This window comes from Aethina tumida, chromosome 2 (genome assembly GCF_024364675.1).
Source record: "Aethina tumida isolate Nest 87 chromosome 2, icAetTumi1.1, whole genome shotgun sequence".
In the NCBI taxonomy this organism is placed as follows: domain Eukaryota; kingdom Metazoa; phylum Arthropoda; class Insecta; order Coleoptera; family Nitidulidae; genus Aethina; species Aethina tumida.
Window position 1 is genome coordinate 25,002,985 of NC_065436.1, and position 22,526 is coordinate 25,025,510.

General features: G+C 30.0%; 2 protein-coding genes across 4 annotated transcripts in view; one reads left to right on the top strand and one right to left on the bottom strand.

The window, feature by feature from the left end:
* The window catches only part of LOC109609017 (potassium voltage-gated channel protein Shaker), a 245,186-nt gene that overhangs the window by 22,322 nt on the left and 200,338 nt on the right, over positions 1–22,526 (top strand). The window lies entirely within an intron of this gene.
* Positions 1,821–3,261, bottom strand: LOC109596572 (dihydropyrimidinase-like). The gene is given in 2 exon segments (XM_020012137.1): positions 1,821–1,935; positions 1,937–3,261. Coding segments are annotated over 2 exon segments (1,440 nt in total).

The window sequence follows — 22,526 nt, forward strand, 5'->3', positions numbered from 1 at the left end:
TATCAACGTAATTTATGAATAAAATTATTTAATCGGAATATCCAGACGAATTTCCTGCTCTATTCCGTAAAAATTGTATTTGACGAAGTTCAAACTAGGTCTTGATTGTATGTATTATAAAATAATTTTTGACTCTTATTTCATTGCACTTCATTGCAAAATTCAAACGAATAAATTTTTAATAAGTTCTATATTTACTCAATAATATAATCTTCCTCGTTATCATCAACCTTTTGTCATACTTCCCACCCCAATTCATTAATTTTTTTCAGTGTTACACAATGTGGTCTATAAAGGTCGGTATCAACAAACTACAACAGGCTACAAATTAATCTGGAAGTTTATAAAGCTGTCGTCTTTGAGTACTCAGAAATTAGGACGAAAGTGGTAATAATTGACATAATATAGATGTCACAAGAAAAAATTTTGAAATGTAGAAATCGAAACGATAGTTGGAACAAGAACAAGAATCATTAGGAAGAATAGTCTTAACACATCGTTCAATAAGTCCCGAGACTAGTCCAGAAATGGCCCTAGTAGTACCAAACAGGCCACGTTTCCCTAGAGTACGAACCTTTACATGAAACCTGTAACAATTTCAAGTCGATCGGACCACAAACAGCAGAGTTATCGAGGTTAGAGTAAAGTAACTTTGTAATTTGTTTGAAAAAAGTGAGTTTCGCCTGTTGTTTTTTAATGGGTAAAAACACCGTAGAAGTCCAGCAATGACTTGAAAAACATTACCCGGACTTCTCTCCATCTAAACAAACGATTTGTCGGTGGGATTCTAAGTTTAAACGTGGTCGTACGGACACAAACAATGCGGAACGTTCGGGTAGGCCATTGGAAGCCGTTACACCGGAAAATGTGAGTGAAATGTTAAAAATCATAATGTAAAATCGCAAAGTGAAGGTCCTCGAGATTGCAGAAATTACACAGATATCATCTGGAAGCGTATTTACAATCCTTCATGAAAAATTGAGCATGAAAAAGGTTTTTTCCAATTGGGTGCCGCGATTGCTTTCAGTGGAACAAAATAGCAAGCCACAAGTCCATGAAAACAAAGGCAAAATTGAACGAGTTGGGTTTTGATTTGCATCCCCACCCCCTGTATTCGCCAGATTTAGCCCCCAGCGACTACTGGTTCTTTGCTGATCTCAAAAAAATGCTCCAAGGAAAAAAATTTGGCCGAAACTGAATCCTATTTTGAAGCAAAGGATAAATCCTTTTATAAACATGGTATAGAAATGTTGGAGGCGTTGGAACGATTGTATCACTCTAAAAGGAGATTATATTGATAAATAAAAATGATTTTTGAAAAAAAAAATGTTGTTTTCGTTGTTAGTCTCGGGACTTATTGAACGATGTGTTATAATTAGTCAATTAGTACCTGTCCTCAATAAGTCAAGATTAACTTTATCATATAGGACAGATAATTATTAATGAGACTAAATAATCCCAATTATTATTATTACTATTATTTGTATCAGCTTATATAAAAGGATAAAATTGGTAATATTATACAGGTAATGACATGTAATTTCATTGTGATTAGATTAGTTATAATAGATTTAATAAAATATATTCTCTCTATTTGGTAGCCAATTATTTGAAAAGCCATTTTCTAAGTTTATCCTTTAAACAAACAACTTCCAAAGTAATTGTATAATATAATTATAAAATAACAAAATAAATAATTTGATTAAACAATGCATTAACTTTAAAACTCAATTAGTTAGTTTAAAGCAAAAAAATTGATACATATTATTTTGATAGTAACGATATTACTGCAAATTATTACAGAAATTAGTTCCATTTCTCTATTTTGATTCATAAACAAAAGGTGGATAAGTGGGTGTTTCTATAAAACGGCCGTGACCCTGTACAGCTCTGAGCTGTCCCTCGTCGACACAAACAGTTCCATTCACTATGACACACTCCATGACATTCCATTCCTTCAAATATGTTAAAATCGATTGCATGGTGGTGTGTTTTAGCTGATATAACCCTCGTAGCATTGGAATTCCAAATTACAACATCAGCATCTGATCCGACGGCTATGCACCCTTTTCTGGGGTACAAGTTGAATATTTTGGCTGCGTTTGTACTCGTAATGGCAACAAACCGACACGGGTCTATGATACCGCTTTGCACTCCTTTCTCCCAGACAACGCTCATACGATCTTCTACCCCGTTGACGCCATTAGGAATCATTGTAAAATCATTTTTGCCCAACTTCTTTTGTTCTTTTGTAAACGTGCAATTATCACTTCCCGTTACTTGCAGCACATCTTGTGCCAAGAAATTCATTAAGTGAAACGGTGTCTGGGGATCTGGTCGAAGAGGAGGGCTAAGAATGTGACCGGCGGCGTGATCGAAACATTCATGTTTGTAGTGACTTCCATCAGTACCCAGACCGGCAGCCAAAGTCTCTCCATACACGCGGGTCCCCCGTTTGCGTGCCTGATCTAATGCTAATACCGCTGATTTACTCATCACATGCACTACGTACAACGGACAGTCTACCTGGTGTGCAATGACACATGCTCTATTGACAGCTTCAGCTTCCACGTCCTCTGGTCTGGACATCCCATGTCCCTCGGGACGTGTTATGCCTTTGGCTTTAAGTTTTTCTACGTTCTTGGCAATTATGGAACCATTTTCAGCATGGACTTGTGCAACTCCCCCTAATGTTCGTATGTGGTCGAAAGCACTGTATAATTCCCCATCATTCAACATAAAATCGTACGCCATGAACATTTTAAACGAATTAACACCATGCTCTTTGCACAGGGTTTCCATGTCACGTTTCACTTGCTCCGACCAATGATTAAGGCAAACGTGTAGGGAATAGTCGCAGCATACTTTACCGTCAGCCTTTTGCCTGTATTTACAGAAGCAGTCTAATAAGGATTCCCCCTTTTTTGGAAAAGCAAAATCGATAATAGTGGTGGTACCTCCCGCAACTGCGGCCTTGGTACCTTGGTGGAAATCGTCGGCGGACACTGTACCCATGAATTCAAATTCGAAGTGAGTGTGTGGGTCGATCCCACCTGGAAGAATGTAGCGTCCCTTGGCGTCGATTTCTCTAGTACCACAGGGGACAATTAGATTCTTGCCTATCTGTTTTATCACACCATTTTCGATGTAGATATCTTCATCAGCCATTGCGTCCTCGTTAATAAGTGTGCCATTTTTAACAAGTAACTGATTTTGTGTGCTCTGCAAATGAACTGGATCTTTTTCCACTGGCGCACTCATTGTTCAAATACTCGGTGATAATGGCAACTGTGTGATGCTTTGGTGTTTTCAATTCAAACTGACATAATATAGATGTCAAAAGAAGAAGTCTCGTATCAGTCATTCATTAAGTCGAAGCCGAAAAAATATATTATTTAATTTTTAGTAAAAAAAATATCTTTTTACTAAATTTTGGTTAAAAAATAAATAAAAATCTCTCTAAAAGTAAGTAAGTAAGTAATTCACTGAAAAGTTTATTCAAATATTTATACATTTTAATATTTGGGAACTAAAAGTAATGGCCAATTGCTAATTTAAAATTTCCCATTTGAATTTTCCGCAGATAACACTGCGAATAAATCACCCATGAAAAATACAATCTTCTAGTTTCCTGCGTATATACTTTTTGATCAATATTTTACTGTAGATACCAATATTAATTTTTTATAAATAATGATCAAAATCTAATTTATTAATTTAAAAATATATTTTCACTAAATTTTGCTTAAAGAGATTGGTGTAAATAGAAATCTTTTATGTGAAATTACATTTTGATCAATGTTTTCCCACATACCAAAGGGGCATTTCATAAAACACCTATACTCTATTCAAACGAAGTACGGTGTTAAGGTTGGCTAGTGTTGATACATCATACTTAAATTTTGCCAGGAAAGCATTCAGGCATAAAGGGTATCATGTCATTCTGGTTACATATTTATTTCATTTTTAGTATAAAAAATATCTTTTCACTAAATTTTAGTTAAAAGTATAATTTAAAATTAAAAATTTTAAGCATAAAAATAAGTTGACACCTATACTCTATTCAAACGAAGTACGGTGTTAAGGTTGGCTAGTGTTGATACGTCATACTAAAATTTTGCCAGGAAAGCATTCAGGCATAAAGGGTATCATGTCATTCTGGTTACATATTTATTTAATTTAAAAAGTCTAAAAGTAAGTTTTTTAATTTGTATAAGGCATTGAAAATTTTATTCAAATATTCATATATTTTAATATTCGGGAACTAAAAGTAATGGCAAATTGCTAATTTAAAATTTCCCATTTGAATTTTCTGCGGAATTTTAAACACTGCGAAGGAATCACACAAGAAAAATACAATTTTCAAGTTTCCTTCTCAAAACATCGTTCTCAAGAATAATTTAAATATAATTACCATAATATCCCAATTTTATTGTAACCCTGATTAATTTAGATTAAAACTTTTATTATCTTTTCATTAGTTGCCAAATTGTGCTGTATAAACAAGAAATGTGGATAAATATTCACCCTTTAATTCAAGGAGGGATTATGAAAGATTTATACATGAAATTCAGTTTCGGAGTGAAGCGAATTAACATTAAGATGGATTTACATTTTCATATTCTTGTTATGAAATAAAACATTTTTAAAAGGGTATACGGTTATATAAAAAATATTCAATACATAATAAATATAATCTTGAAGTTCATTAGGCACTTGGCTGCATCAATTATTTGGTTATTATTATCACAATTAAACGTTCAGACCTCTAATTTTCAGGCTAATTGAAATTGATGGTGCATTTATCGCACTGAAATGTGTAAACAGGTGGGCCCCGCAAATTCAAGACGACTATTTTTAGTTTTATCATTTTTATTTGCATCAAAGCAAAAATATGTTACGAAACATCTCACAAAACAAAATTAATTCAAGACATACAAATGAAAAAAAAAAATTATATGGCAAGGGAGAAATAAAAGCCGTGCGCCGGTTTTATGCGCGCAAATGAAAAATGCTGATGTTTTCTCGTTTTTCAGCGCCGGAAGATAAATAGATTCGGATTCACTGAAACGACTTTGCATGCTTTATGTGTCAGACTGAAAAGGGAACTTTAGAAGGAATAAACCCTGAAGCATTTTTTATTGAACAATTATTTTGATTGATGGGCGCATCGTCGAAGTAATGGCTTTTCAGTCATCCCTCCGTTTTGTTTAGCTTAAAATTTTATTAGACTCCGATGTAATTAAATGCCAGCTTTTTTCATCTCGTTAATATATATTTTTTTCGTTTCTGTTGTAAATTTACATCGACCGGATCTCCTGAATTTGTTTTTTAATTATTGCCACTAGAATCAATGTTTTTTTATTTTAGTATTTGTTGAAATTTAATATTCCATTATTAACATTAACAACAACAAAAAAAGGAAATATACCACCAAAGCTGGTTTGTTTACTTCCATTTAATAAACTCAGCGGGACTAAATAAATTTACTGACATAAAATTAAACGCTTTCAGTATTTGACTTGCTTTTACATTTTATTTGGCCCAGCGTGATATTGTCATTGTAGCCCGTATCTAATAAAAATCCTTAAAGATTCGCAGAGCAACTTTCAAAGAAGCACAAAATCCAGATTCTTTTCAGCTGTGTTATTTTTGACATTTGAATTTCCTCGTACTTGATACAACCCCCCCATGATGGTGAAGTCTGTAACCTCTTTCGCTTCACATCTCTTTCATATGTATTCTATTTTGGCATTTTGTTCAGTGGCGGCCCATGATGTCGATATTTAGCATACGTATCAGATGTGCATGTCAATGGGGGGATCATGTTAGGATGCGGCATGAAAATTTGAATAAGACATCAAACGAATGTCGAGGATCGGATAAAAGTAGAACATGAACGTATATAATCTTAATACGTGAGGTGTGGCGCACTCAAAAGGGCAACGAAAAGCTCTATCTTACAAAATACCTTTCACAGTAAACATTGTTGCACTTTTGATGTCCACTTAATTGATCTCGGGAAATTCAAAAGCGTCCGGTTAAAGGAACTGGAAAATATTAAGCGGCAATCGTAAATTATTCTAAATGGTCATTATCCGTGGTGAAAATTGCTTTTATGATGCGCTTTTTTGTGTATACATCCGACGGCCTTTTGTTGCTAAGCACCGGATTAAACGCGACTAAGCAAATTTACCAACGAAAAAAGGAACTTCATTTTCATTAATTCCTGCACGAAACACAAAATATGTGTTGGCCTTTCAGTTACAAACAATCTTATGAAACACCAAAGGGGAAATTGGGAAACATCCAGGACTTTTTCGTTGTGTAACATTTAATTTTCTTTTTGATTACATTAACTAATCTATCCTTTTTAAAAGTTTTGTATAAGACATTTTGCATTCTTTACATTTTTTTAGCCAAATTCATAATTACCTTTGTCAAGAAGTAGACCAAAACTCAAAAATTTTTTCAATCAATTATCTGCCAGCCTGCTTTAAAATTGCTGTACTTAATTTTTATGTGAAATTTAATTAAAAGAAATTTTTTAACTAAAAAATACATTTTGATCGATATTTTGCTGTAGATACCAATCTTAATTTTTTATAAAAATAAAGAAAAAATAAAATAAATATCTAGTAAATATTTGTTTGTAACAAAATATAAATTAAAAAATATATTTTCATTAAATTTTGCTTGAAGATATTGGTTTAAATAGAAATATTATATTTTGATCTCACTTTTGCCACAAATCAAGGGAGGCATTTCATAACACCTATACTCTATTCAAACCAGGTACTGTGTAATACATATACATTTAGTTGCGTGATAAGAACGAGTTCAAACGGTCTTTTGTTAATATCTACTTTATTATAACATACTCATAATTCAATAATCGGGTCTCAATACCAACATAACTATTCCGGTTACATATTTTTTATTTATCAATATTATTATTTATTTAAAATTACGGTAAATAATAACAATTATAATGTTCATCTTTATGCTCTGTCGACAATCACGTATAATGTGCGTGATAACTATTGTTTACTTCAATCGGTACCACATGTTAATACATTATAAACTGCTTTAAAACAGTTGTATCTTTTTTACTATAGAGTATTTTTTGTAAAAATATTGTTTGTTCAACCAGTTTCACATAAAAAAATATATACCTAGTAAATATTTTGTTTACAAAAAATGATGGTCGAAATCTAATTTTTTAAGTTAAAAATATTTTCACTAATTTTGATTAAAATGATTTGTTTAAATAGAAACATTTTATGTGAAATTGGTTAATGAAATTTTTTAATAAAAAACTTTAAAACAGTTGTATCTTTTTTACTATAGAGTATTTTTTGTAAAAATATTGTTTGTTCAACCAGTTTCACATAAAAAAATATATATCTAGTAAATATTTTGTTTACAAAAAATGATGGTCGAATTCTAATTTTTTAAGTTAATAATAATTTTGATTAAAATGATTTGTTTAAATAGAAACATTTTATGTGAAATTGGTTAATGAAATTTTTTAATAAAAAACATTTTGATCAATGTTTTGTCACAGATCATAAATTTCATAAAACACCTATACTCCATTCAAACTAGGTACGGAGTAACATAGAAATTTAATTGCAATTTTTATCTTAATTTTTTATAAATATATTGTTTACCCAACCAGTTTTACAGAAAAAGATACATCTAGTAAATATATATTTATGTGAAATTCTATTAAAGGAACATTTTAAGAGATTGCATAAATTACTTGATTGTTATGAATCAAAAGAGGCATAAAATTTGATCCAAATAGAAAATTATATTTAGTAAATATATATTTACAACAAAGTGATGATCAAAATCTATTTTTTTAAGTTTAAAAAATATGTTTTCACTAAAATTGGTTAAAAAGATTTGTTTATATAGAAATTCTTTAAGTAAAAATAGCTTAATGAAAACTTTTAAAATGAAAAATTACATTTTGATCAATGTTTTTGCATTTCATAAAATACTTATACTCCATTCAAACTTGGTAAGGAGTAACATAGAAATTTAGTTGCGTGTTGCAAATTTTTATCTTAATTTTTTATAAAAATATTGTTTACACAATCAGTTTTATGGAAAAAAGATACATCTAATAAATATATAAATATATATTTATGTGTAATTCGATTAAAGAAACTTTTTAAGAGATTACATTGATTACATGATTGTTACAAATTAAAGGAGGCATAAAGTTTAGTTCAAATAGAATTTATTTTATAAAGTAATTTTTTTTTCCTTTCAGAATTAATAACACAAAACAATTCAACGTGAATTATGGATTGATTGGGATTAATTTCATAATAATTTATTCATGTGCAATAAATATGCATACTTTGCAAATAGAAATCAAATTTAACACTAATTAAATGTGTTTATTGCAATTCAAAATATAATTTGGTCAACAAATTGTATTCCCCGATATTAACGTCTGTATTTTTATTAATAACATCACCATAAACGTATATACATTTATATTTATAATTAAAGCTATCCATAATTTTCATTCGCGTCAGTTAACTCGATTACCGTGGAATACATCCATTGTAACGTTCATGGATTACGAACGTTCAAAGCCAATTCCAAACTTTCAAACCCCATAGATTACAGCGTGACAAATTCGCACAATGAACCGATTGTGCCGAACTCGGAAACTGCATCTGCAGGTGCAATAAATACCGACGCGAGACTTTGGAACAACTCCGAATTCGCACTTTCATTAAGACAAAGTAATTCCGGGCGTCGGTCTGGTGAAAGGTTCGTCGCCATCGTTTCAATTGCATCCCCCGCACCCGTTAATTAGATTGGACGATTGCGTCTGACGTTCTCCTTAAACATTTTCATCTTGAAAACTGATCCTGGTTCCTAATTACCGACCAATTCGGTCGGTTATTTCCACCGGAATCACGGCCCGAAAGAAACTCGTTCGTCGCGAAAAGCCCGAAATGTTCGGCGGGCGCATCCGAATCGGATACAGGATATGATTAAATGTGATGCAGCCGGCTTTCCTTACCTGAGATGGAGTGAAGAGATAAAGGAAAGCTGCCGCAGTGTTTTATGTTTGCGCGGAACGGTTCTGCAGAAGGAAAATTGTTATTAAAATTTTACAGCCGGCGTCTTTTACGTACGGGACGTAATTGGATAGTAAAACGTAATGCGAAGTAAATCATATGAATTTGACGGGGAGTAATTGAATAAACATGTAGTGCAGGGTAATTATATTGATTAATTAATGATTAAGTGGCGTATTATTTGACGATTTGTCGTCGTTTATTCGTAGCGTACTGAAGGCTAAAATTCGGTAGGTATTACATTGTCATAATTCTAAAAAAGCGATTAAGATGTGTTTACGCAAGATAAAGAACATTTAAGGAACAAAGCACTCAAAAGGCATAAAATAGTCAAAGGGTAAAGCTATATTAAAGTTCTTTTGTAGATAACCGACTCGACAAGAACAAACGTTTTTATTTGTGATGTTAAGATAAGCACAAAACGCTTAGCTTCACTGTGTAATATACTCTTTTAAAAATTACGTATTTTATTATTAAATATTTTATTAAGCTTTTTCATTTATTATTTTCTATTTATAGATTCTACATATGGTCAAATTATGTTGGAAATACACCTGAAATTTTATATATAATTCAAAATTTATGAATTACAGATCAAAATATAGACAATAGAAAGCTCTATGCTTACGAGAGAAAATTGTTTTCCTGCTAGAAATTGGTTATAGTACAAATAAGTACATAATATTTCTAATGAATTTATTCTTTTTGATCAAGTAAACCTTAGAATAAAATATAAAGAATAAGTAGGATTATTATGATGAGTGACTTAACTTTTGTAATACAAAATATCTAACACAGGATGTCGAATTTACTTACTGTTGTTAGCTAAATATTCAGCTTTATTGCAATGCTCCAACTTTACACTATTAAATCGGATTCTTGCTTTTGCTCATCATTATAATAACTACTACAGTAATGACATAAAAATATATAGTTAAAGCTTCTTTTGATTTTCTTTTCGGTTCTTAATCATCAGAACTGTGACTTCCTTTATACATAAAATAATAAATATTATTTTTATTGATTTATTTTATTCATTTTCCTAAATCTGGATAGTCATATTTTGTTGTATATATATTTTTTTCTTATATTAACAATAAAATTCGATGTTGAAACTGATTAGTGGCAACAAGACCCACCCAATTTTATTCGTTACACTATGTTCACTAATGTCACCACTCAATTATTCACTTTTATATATTTTCACTACCACACTACTACAAATGATTAATCCATGATTTGTAATTCTCAACAGATATATTAGTATGCAGAGTTGTTTGTCAAATGGGTTCCCAGAAGTGTTAAATTTAATTAAGAATTTATTTATTTATAAATATATATATATATATATATATATATATATATATATATATATATATTAGTTTCAAAAAAATCGACAATTTTTTTTTCTTATTTATATCGAAAATCTTGTTGGAAATGGTAAAAAAAATTTTATAGAAAATTTAACGCTCTACAAAAAATGTCTTACAGTTTTTTGATATATTCATTTTTTCAAAAGTTATTTAACATTAAAATTGGATTGATTTAAAATTTTGTCATTTTTCTCATTTTATGACGCAACCATCAACTTTATGGAAAAATTTTATATGACATTTTTTGTAGAAAATCAATCAATTTCCTATAATTTATCTCCGAAAAAGTTTTTGATATTTTTTACAGATCATAAGTTATCTGCTGAAAACTAAAAATTTTATTAAATAAATGTTATTTTACTGTTTAAAATTAAGCATTTTATTTAAATAAATAGTTTTTTACAAAAAAATTGATTGTTTATTATAATCAAAGTAGTATATATCGTTTATCGTGTTTATGATAGCCACAGAGTTTTTTTACCATTTCTAATGGTTGTACAGAAAAAAAAGGTAACTAACTATTAGTGCTGATTTATTACAGACGAAACTAATAACAATGTAAAAAATATTAGACATTAATATCGGATAATGAAACTAACACATTAATTCTCATAATTTGTGTTATTTTTGGTGCCAACAAGACCCACTCAATGTTGCCTGTTACTTCATGTTCACTAATGATCCCACTCAATTATATATTTTAACAAGCACAAATTGATTGTGAAAACTAATGCATTAAGTCAGAAATGTTATTTTTTAGACATTTTATTCCAATTTAATTGATGAGTATTAAAAATTTTATTACTGTGACTTTCATATTAATATGCATTTTTGAATGTTAAATATTATATAATACTCCTTAAGCCAAACTATAATAATTATTTAATTTAAACAGTTAATATTAAAAAAATCATTTCATAGTCAGTATAGTATAGTCATAAAATAATATTAATAAAGTTCATAAATAAATTATATTAATATGAAATAAAGCTTCTAATTTTTTTTATTAAAATATTTAATTAAATTTGTTATTTTATTAATTACAATTACCAATATAAATGTTCCTAATTATTTTATTTATATAATATAAGGACAAAAAAATAAGATTAAAATTTCAGAAATATAAACTAAGTCTTATATATTATAGATGTAATTAATTATATTATTATAGCATGTTAAAAAGGTAATTAATTGAAATTATATTTAAAAAAAATAATGACAAAAATATATCAATCAATCATCATCAATATTCTTAATGTGTCCAATACAAAATTTTGTCAGAAAATATTTTTAGACCCCTTTACACTCATAATTTTTTAAATATAATAATAATTTGGCTGAATTATTTTTATTTGATATTTCTCTCTCTCTCTTTTAAAATTATTTTCATAATAAATTGACTCATTTTTAAATAGTTCCAGGAGATCCATCTTAATTAGGTCAATTTGTTTATTATTAAAGCACATGAACCCTGAATTCATAATAAAAGTATTTTTTATCTTTCATTTGTCAAAAAGAATGAGAAAAATCTCTATTTACTAATTTAAATTTTTACTGTTGAAATAATAGTAATAATAAAAATAAAAGGTGAAAATTTGTTCAGATGAAAAAAGATGCGAGGGCAAATTTCTTATACAAACCCGATTATATGGTATACTTAACATTCCATCTATAGAATGTGATCATAAACAGTATTGTTATGAGTAATTAACTCAGCCAAAACATTGCGACAGTGAATTTACCATCGAATTGCGAGCATTGCAATTCTAATTGGCGAAAGACAAATCGCTGCCATTGTACAGTGGCGCAGACAACCTGTGGCACTTTAGCGGGATCCGGTAATGAATTCATATAGTCGTTGATAAATTTCAAGCACTGTGGTCGTTGTCCCGCCCTCACTCACTCCATTCCAAGGGTGCGACGATCCAAAACGGCGGTTATTGTCGTTCGGCCCCTGTTTGCCGTCCCGTTCAATTGTAGTCGTTCGAATCGCGGGGACGGTTGTAAAATTTAATTGGAAACCGACAAGTGTCGCAGCGGCCAGATGCGCATTTTATAAAACAATTAAAATCCGGTGACTGCCGGTGGTCGCCCGGATGACAAATCAAATAAAACGCTCGCTCTTTTGCAACAGTGCATGCACGAATGTTGATTAGCTTTGCAAGTGAAAAAAATCGTGCCGCAATAAAACAAATAAAGGATTCGGAAAGGGCGTCGTTCGGGAGGTCATGAAATTTTTCGTTGATTAATTCAATGAAACCGACCGATTAATATTTCATGTGTGAAACTACGAGTGACCGATGAATTTAAAATGAGGGGGTGTGCGCCGTTGTGATTGAAATTAACACTTTTATCGCAGCGCCAAATCTTGAATAATGGAGCGGTTGCTGTCGTTGCATGTTGCGTTTGGTTTAGTTTTTTATTCACGCGTTGATGCGTATTTTATTACAAGACGATGGGTCTTAAAATTTTTATTGTGTGTCCTTTAATTCGAAAAAATAACAGGGACGGCGATCTAAATAGGCGATGAGGCTTGTCGGTGGGCGTAACCTTCTAGATAATGTTTCGAGTTTATCGACTGGGGACATTATTCATAAAAAAGGCGAACATCAATTTGCTAATGTGCCCTTAGAGCCTGGCAACGTCAATAGTCCGGCATTTTCGTTATCGACTTTAAAATGTCAGCCGTGCTAATAGCCTTGTATAGGATTTCGCTTTTCCCGTACACCGACGCCTTCAGATCGACGATATCAAGATTTGCGTCAGGAAATATCCATTATATTAAGAACCCGCTGCCGGTTTAATATTTGACCCCAAGGGTGAATCGATGCCCATGATACACTAACGGTTAATTCCGGATAAACCACTCACAGGCGAATTTAGGGAGACTTTGAAATATATTCATAAATTTCCGGCTTGTTGTTTAATATATTGGCCCGGAAAATGTAAATGTGATTTTTACACAACTACTCTACAACTTTCTTTCGAATTTTAAATAAAATTTGTCATACTGTTAATAAAATTCACTGTTATTGGATATATTTTGATCTTCACTCTTCACCCCTAAATTTTAAATAAAATTTGCTTTAGTATTAGTATTATTATACACTCAGAAATAAATTGCAACAGCAAGAAGGCGTCTTCAAAGTTGATATTGTTTTGGTAAATCATAAATGTTATAAACGATTAAATGTTAAACGATTAAAATTTTAGATATTTTTTAATAATTTTGATAATAATATGTTTGTCTACCGAGGTTATCTAAACACTCCCCAACACGTCTTGGCATTGATTCAATGAGGTGATCTATTTCCTCTTGAGGTATAATATCCCAAACTGCCTGTACTTCATGTCTTAGATCCACCAAAATTCGTGGGGGTCATATCCCAAACATGTTCTATAATATATATGAGAGGTTGAGGGATCTGGCTGACAATGGCATCAGATTCACATGTGTCTCTTTAAAAAAGTTTAAACTAACCCTGGTAACATGGAGAAGAGCATTATCTTGCTTAAATATTGGATCCCTGGGCCGATTGAGGTAAGGAAGAACATATCACTACTTCTTGAAGATAACGTTTCGCTGTCAACTTGTCTTTAATAAAAATTAAAGGTGGCCTATTTCCATGAGCAATGACACCCCATACCATGAGGCCCATTGTTCAGTGCACAAGTTGCTCAACATTAAACTGATATTGAGGTCTTCCTCCCCGACGTTGTCTGACTCTTTTTTGCCCGTTTTGTCCATTCAAGTAGAATTGAAATTCAACAGAGAAGACGGCTTGATGCCATTTCACATTCCAAAGTTGGCGTTCTCTAATTCACTGTAGTCGTTGCCTTTGATGCTCAACACTTACAACATGACCTTCTTCTCTTAACCACTCATCAACCAAAGATTTAGTTGTCGAAAATCGGTCTCTGAAATCTCTAAGTTGAAGCCAACCACGCTTGATAACATTTCATGTCAGTAGTTTCTGTTAGAACAATTACAGATTTCCCGAAATGAAAAACCCGCCTCCCGTCAATAATTCTGCCTCTTTCAAATTCATTTAGTTGGTGATAAATTTCACATACTCGATACACAATATTGGATCTTGGTTGTAAACACCCCCTTCTAGGTATTTCTTTGCCAGTAAGTACATATGTGATACCTAGTATGGTTTGTGAAACAATTAATCAGTGTAATTATGCAAGTTGTTGATAAAAATGTCTTATACTCATGCTAAAAAATCAGCCCGTTTCATTCATCATTTTTATCCATAATTAACTTATTATTTGATAGTTTGTCAGATGTAACTTATGATTACTTATGATTTAGTCACCTCTGTCTCGGTGACGCAGGCTTTAGAAGACACTCTAGAATATTTAACTTCTATTCAAAAATGTTATAATTTATAATGAGTACCATCAAATAATAAATATATTTGATATGTGCACACCACCATATTTTGAAGAATGTTCTTAAAAATTTAGAAGTACTTTGAAAAATTTAATTTAATTTTTTTGTATAATTTATAATAAAATGAATAATAGGGGAGTTAAATTATCAATGTTATAAAGTGGATCTGTATAAAATTTTTCATTACACTCTAAAATAAATTATTATGCAGGATATAAAAGACATGAATGTAACAAAGAGAATTTATAACGTAATGACATTTTTATATTTTTATGGCGAAATATTGTGCATGTAGGAACTATGAAAATTCAAATATTTAAAATGATATATAATTTTTAAAATATACATTTTAATTGCTAAGGTTATTTATTACATTAAAACAATTAACAAACTTTAAGGACAAACGTGACACTTATGTAATAAGTCTATATGCGTCTATATAAACAAATCTTTTTAAAGGAATTATTATGAAATGACGCTTATTTATTTTCTTGCAGAAACAAACAATCTTTTTATAAAAAATTAAGATTTAATAAGTAACTTCTTTCATTCTTTGATACACAGCAAAATATTGATCAAAATCTAATTTCTTCTCTTAAAAACTTTCTTTTACTAAATTTTGGACAAGTAAAAACTAAAATTTAAATTTTGTCTGCTTGCATTTTATTAATAAAAAAGTAAGTTGATAAGTTGTAGTATTTTTATGGCATAAATATTTTACTTAAATATGGCCACATGTATGAAGAAAATATAAATAACCTGAATATAAAATTAATTGAGAATATGAAACATTCGAAGTATTTTAATAATTAATAATTTTAACCTGATAAATATTTTAAGTTCTTTTTAAGTTCTAAAATAAAGATTTCTGAAGTTAACTCTTTTTAAATTATTCCGAATTTCAGAAGCTTAAATTTATAATATTTTGTTGATTTCAATTTTTATATGTCAATAAAAGCCGTCACATTTTATGACATTTATTTTAAGTTCTAAAAAATAAAAAAAGAGAATTCATGAAAATTTAATGGCGTTAATTATTAATCGAAATTTTATGAACTCAGTTTGTATTTTGTTTATCATAATATAATTTAAAAAATGTAAATAAATCATAAATTTCTCAGTTTCATCATCTTAATTCTACCAGAACCAGCTAAATATAAAATTGTGTTTCAACTAAAAATATGTCACAAATAATATAAATGTCTTATGAAAACCGAGAAATAAAACTTAAAACACCTAATACTCTATTTATAAAATAAAGCGATAAACACCCACCGAATTACGCACATATTGAACTGAATGACCGTGGTATATAATAATTATTGCCAAACCGAAGTTGTCAGCCGTATTATATTTTCGACACGTTATTAACACATCTAAGTATCGTTCAATTAACTCAACGTCCACGAAAAAATCGTTGTTTTATCATAATTTTGCATAACTGAATCTTAAATTCAAATTTACTAGATATTTTCACTAAGACACTTCGACGCTTCCATGCGTGTTCTTAAATCCCATATTAAAATGTACCTCCATGAAGATTGTGAGGTTGAAACGTTCGGAAAGATTATTTGGGCTCTTGTTCATGTTATAATAAAAACGACCCCAATTTAGCTTCGGGCCCCCTTTCTTGCATCATTCACACAACTCAGTCCGAAAATGTATTCTAAATTTCCCGGTTATCAAATTCTCATCTCTTTCAATTTGATTGAATGGAGAGTTTATGCATATTTTACATAATTGATTTTACAAAATATGGAGGTACTGTTAAATATTTGAGTCTGTGGAATGATATTTTATGTTATACGTTTGCTGGGGTTTGTTTTGTAATAGTGTTTGTTGGAAATAATTTTATGAATTTTAACTGTTTAGAAAAATACAGGGTGTCCCAAATATAGAAAAATTGAGAACAAAAGTGTCCGTAGTTCAATATTTTTTAAAAACGAATTATTGTAAAATATCTATTTCACAGATTTTGGAAAAGTATTTAACTATTTTATATTCAATATATCAACTTTCTACAGTCAATTTTGACGTAAAATAAGCTAATTAGCGCAAAAAATATCTCGTTAAAATTTCTAAAAATTGTATTTCAAATGGAAATATTTCGTCCAGTATCCCTTATTGGCTATAACATCCTCACATCTTTTTTGGCATAGACGAGATTAGATTGGAAATTATTTCCTCGTTTAATTATTCCAAACATTTTTGATTTGTTTGTGACGCAATTTGCTCTAATCTTCTTATCCACAATATTTCACAATTTTTCTATTGAATGAAGATCGGAAGAATGGGCTGGCCAAGACATTGATTTTTTGTTGAACAAACCGTTCTTGAATAAGCTTGGCGGTGTATTTGGCGTCATTGTCATCCTGAACTATAAATTCTAACGTCATTTCCCATTTATAATAGGGTAGCATGACATCTTCTAATATGTTATGATACACAAAACGATGCATTTTGTCTTTTATTTTTTTGAATCGGACATACCATAAGCAGAAAAACAACTCAAACCATGTTTAATAGATGTTGTAACATATTTTTGATCAAGTCTACTATTTTTAGTGACATGAACATCATTATCACTTAAACTTTGATTATACATGTTTATAATTTTTTGGAAACATTAGAAATCTTCTTATGAATTTATTTTATTAGCCAAGTAATCAATGGAATAAACTGTCAATAATTAAAAATTTACTCAAATATACTACATAATTAAAAATTAATTAGATTTAAAAAGATCAAAGTTTTCATTATTTCTTTGGCCTTTGAACTGTTAATAGATTTAAGCGTTAATTATTCTATTTAAATAACCCCTATTCTATTAAAAGATTTATTTCAACAGATAATAATGGATATATAATTAATACAGTTTCATCAATTTATACAAATATAAAAATATTTGTATTTTAAGTTGGAGATATAAATTTAACTTCCAGTCATCTTCTGAAATATTAACTGTATCATTACCGTACAGTCAATATCTAGGTAGTTTCTCCGTATCTTTCTTATTTATTTGCGAAACGAAATCCTAGAGAGCGAAATAATTGAATAAAAATCGCTTTATTGAATTGAATAAAATATTACCTGAAAAAGAACTAGCGTCTCCTTCAGAATTACAGCGTATTGATATAAAATTCAACGGAATAGTTTCAGCATCACACAAAATTACTACATTAATTTAAAGATATTGGTAAATCTAAATCGAAATTTTATTATAAAAACTATTCCGTTGAAACACACCGTTAATTTTCAACATTGAACACCTTTAGAACTTCGGATTTGTAAAAATAACTCAAAGACACCGCGAAATTTCCAAAACCGATTTAAAAATGTCATCCGTGTTTATCTTCCTCTTAAATTAACTCGGCAAATTTATTAATCATATAGTCCCTGCTGTAGTGACTCTAAAAATAAAGCGGTTCCGAAACTTTATTTTTAATAAGTTTTTGATATAAATCTGTCAGAAGCATTAGTCATTGGCACAAAATCTGGATATTTATTATTGAGGAGGGCAATTAATTTAAAAATTAGAATTATGCTTTAAGTAATATTTAAGTCGGTAGTTTTTATGTAGGCTATTCACACATGAATTATGAGCACGTCTTTCATTATACATTTTGTTTTTTACAAAATTTATGGTTTCTAGTTTTATTACGAATATCGTTTAATAGAATCAACAACTCAAAGGATAAATGGAAAGCACTATAAACAATATCATACATTTAAAACCACTTGAAAAGTTAACAAACCGAAGCAATGAAACGAAAATTAATGATACCTCAAGCAAAACGCAAAAGAAACATTCTCATTCTTAGTACCCAGTAATTAAGGTATAAATACAATTCAGCTAATTGTCAAATGAGTAGTGGTAGCGAAACAAGGGTAAAATGTTAAACCGTACATTTCACATGAACGTTATAATTTGGATTTTCCGACAAACATACCGGCTAAACCCTCCAGCCCGACAGCTCTTTAATAATATTTCTATTACTGTCGAGGGGGTGAAGCGGGAATTGATTTTTTGCCGCCGTTTGCGTGCCGAGAGAATATAGCGAAACGCAACACGAGAAACATAAACACGACAAACGTAAGAAGACTTAAAAAAATACGCCGTAATGAAATGGCTTTGGTATTCAGGACTCGCAACTTTCGGCCATCTGTAGAATCACTGTCCAATTTTACGGAATTAGAATGTTTCCTTATGTTGTCAAGCGGGGTTTTATTGTCACTTAGAGCGGGCTGCGAGAACGAACATGCTAAATAAATATTTGTCTGGAGAGGGAACGGTTGTTTTCGGTTTTTCACGGATTTATCACTGATTTTATCTCATACTTTATTTTTTACTGAATAGAACCAAAGCGCTGTTTTAAAGTGACTGTTAGAGCACGGAGCAAGTGACTGCTAATTATACTGCGTTCGTTAAAGGGTCTAACAAGATTCCTCAGATTACGTTAATTTTCTTTTTTATATTTCTAAGAACTGCAGTTTAATTATTGAAGATAAACAAAAACTGTAATAAATCAAAATTCAATAACTATATGCATGAAAATATGTACAAGATGTCTCAAATTGGTTGATTTTGATTGTTATTCCTTTATATTTCAGAATAAATGGAGGAAAATTAATTAAAATATCAACAGTTTTTTTAAATGTAGATTAGCTAAACTACATTTTGCTATCTCTGACTTTTTTTTAGGAGTATATAGGAAAACTGAAATTTGGTATATTTTAAAAAAGTTCACTTATCATATTTTTTTGGCAAACTTTCTACGAATATTTTATGTAATATAACAGGGGTGGCCAAGCTCCTTGATAGTCCGAGCCATTTTTCAAAATTTGAAATGTTTTACGAGCCACGATTAAATACGTATTTAAAAGGTATGCAAAAAGGGTATTAAAAAAAAATTGTTTACAGAAATTATATTTATTGAAAACATAAATTAAAGTAAAAAATATGTGTATTGAATTTAAATATTAAAAATTAAACACAATCATTTTGCTTCTCCTGATAATTCTGGAATGAAAAGGAAACTCGGGTACATTTATCGAGGGCCACAAATAATTCTTCAAAATGGCTCGTGAGCCGCAGGTTGGCCACCCCTGTAATATAAGATGTTTACTTAGAAAAATCTTAATATTTTGAAACAATATGTGCAACTTTCTTAATTTTTATTATTTATCTTTGGTAAACATAATATTAATTTCTGGTAAATTTTAAAATATTTAATATTGTTGTTTATTCAGTATAGAGAGGGTTAATGACAATTTATTTTATTTATATTTTTAAAAAACACGTTTTATGTTTATTAAAGTTACAAAAATTCGTGACATAATTTCTAATTATGAAATTATAAAAAAATTCAATTTAATTAAGATTGATTGAAGATACTTTCATAAATTTAATATAGCCATTTATAAAAAGTACTATTTTTTTTATTTCATAGAAGAAAATATATAAAATTTACTAGAAATATATGAATATATTTAATCTAAATGTACTTTTAACTAAAGGTATTTTTTTAATAAAAAAAAATTAGAAAATTTAATAATAGTTTCTATTCTAAATTATATACAGTGTAGCACATTTGAAAAGTGGATATCTCATTAAAATTTGTATTTTTTGTTCGATTTTAACAATTATTTTTTCAATTTCAAAGCATAAAAATATGTATTTGCAGTGTATTGTATGTATAGTGTTTTTACAGTTTACAGAATTATGTATATGCATAGTTTTTTATTAAATTTACTATATACACATTTCAGGGTATATTTGGTATATACACATAATCCAGTGATGTAGATAGATTTGTTATAAAAAAATCTGCTTCTGATTTCTTCATTTTCATGCCTAAAAATGTCTCTGTAGTTTTCAGTTTTGGACCAAAAAACGTGCCATTTTGTCCATAAGTATGTTTTCACACTAAAATTGAAAAAAATATTGTCGGACAAAAAATACATAAATTATTTTAGTGCCCCGCTTTCAAATGAACCACACTGTATATGATCTGTAAATTCTAAAGAATTTCAATCAACCTTTTTTAACTAAGATCTGGACGTTTTTACTACTTTATATGAGGATCAACTAATGTGAGTCACTCTATACATATAAAATAGGATAATTGTAACTAGTATAAAATAAAATAATAATTATGCATTAATAATAAAAAATAATTAATAATAATTAATCTTTTAAGAATTATCGAAGTTTATTGAAACTTTGAGTGTATAAATTTTAAAATGAATTCAGGAAATTACAGGAAATACAAAATAATTGGCCAATTGTTTAATAGGACTAAATGAAAAGCAAATGCACAAAGATAACCTAAATATTTTTAGTACAATTAGCAGAGAAATAGACTGTAATTTTATAAAATAAAATATTAAATAAAATTAATTGAGAATATTGAATCAAACAATCTCCAATTTGTACGATATATAATCAAGATCTTATAAATGATTTTACAAATGAGATATTAACTAAAGAAATGAGAGTGAGTTAAAATAATAAACAAGCCTAATTTAGAAAATAATAAGATTTTAAAGCAATACAAAATAATTGTAGTTATTTAACTGCAAAAATAAAACGTCGATGTGTTTAGCAAAATTATCATAAAATAACAATGGATTGTAATTTCGTAAAACAAAGGATTAAAGATAATTAATTGAAAATATCGAACCAAACAAATAAATCTCCAATTTACACGAAACCTATGTTGCAACACAATTAATAGATCTTTCGGTAACTTCTAATCCGTCAGTCTTCAGGATCCTATAAATGAGATTACAAGAGGGATATTTATTAGAGAAAGTAATCTGGGAAGTGAGAGTGAGGTTTTCGCGAGCTTTTGAGGGTAAAAGCCTCCGGTATTAAATACCGCAATTGGTGTGGGCGAGGCGCTGCTAATAATGTTTTCTGTAAGGATTACTTGACACAAAGTATATTTATGTTCATAAACCCCAACGGGGTTCTAAGCACCCGAAACGAGAGCAAATCGATAAATATTTAAACGAGTAAATCAGCAAGAGCTGCAATATATTTTATTTAAAGTGTCGATTTTTCATGAACACATCAATCCACAAAACAAACAGACGTCGATAATTCCATATTTATGGTGAAGATCCTCCCCTTATTTACGTATATACGTATATTGTGCGTCGGGCGCACGAAATCGAATCATAAATCCTTCAGAGCGACGCCATATCCGGCACTGTCAAAGCTCATATTTAACTTGAGTTGAAACGTTCGGACGCGATATTCACAATGAACCCCGATATATCCGTCAGAATGCGGCCGCCTTTTTCGCAGCGATCAATTACGTGACGATTTTGTCGGACCTAATTTAATTTCGATTTGAACAACCAAGTTTCAGGCTTTGCTCAGAAATGCACATATTAAACGTCGAATCGAATCCGAGCGCCGTAATGAGACACAAGTTAAATAAAAGCGATCTTTGAGAAAGATTGGCACAATTGTGCACCAAAGGCTGGCGTACAGTCAATAAAATTGGAATTTTCAAACTCAAAGCGTTCCGCGACCGTCCAATATACGTTCCGAGGCGCGAAATCAAGGCGTTTATGTACAATTTCTTGTTCGTGCCCTTTTGCGGTGCTGTCTTTCACCTCGGCTCTTGTATTGGA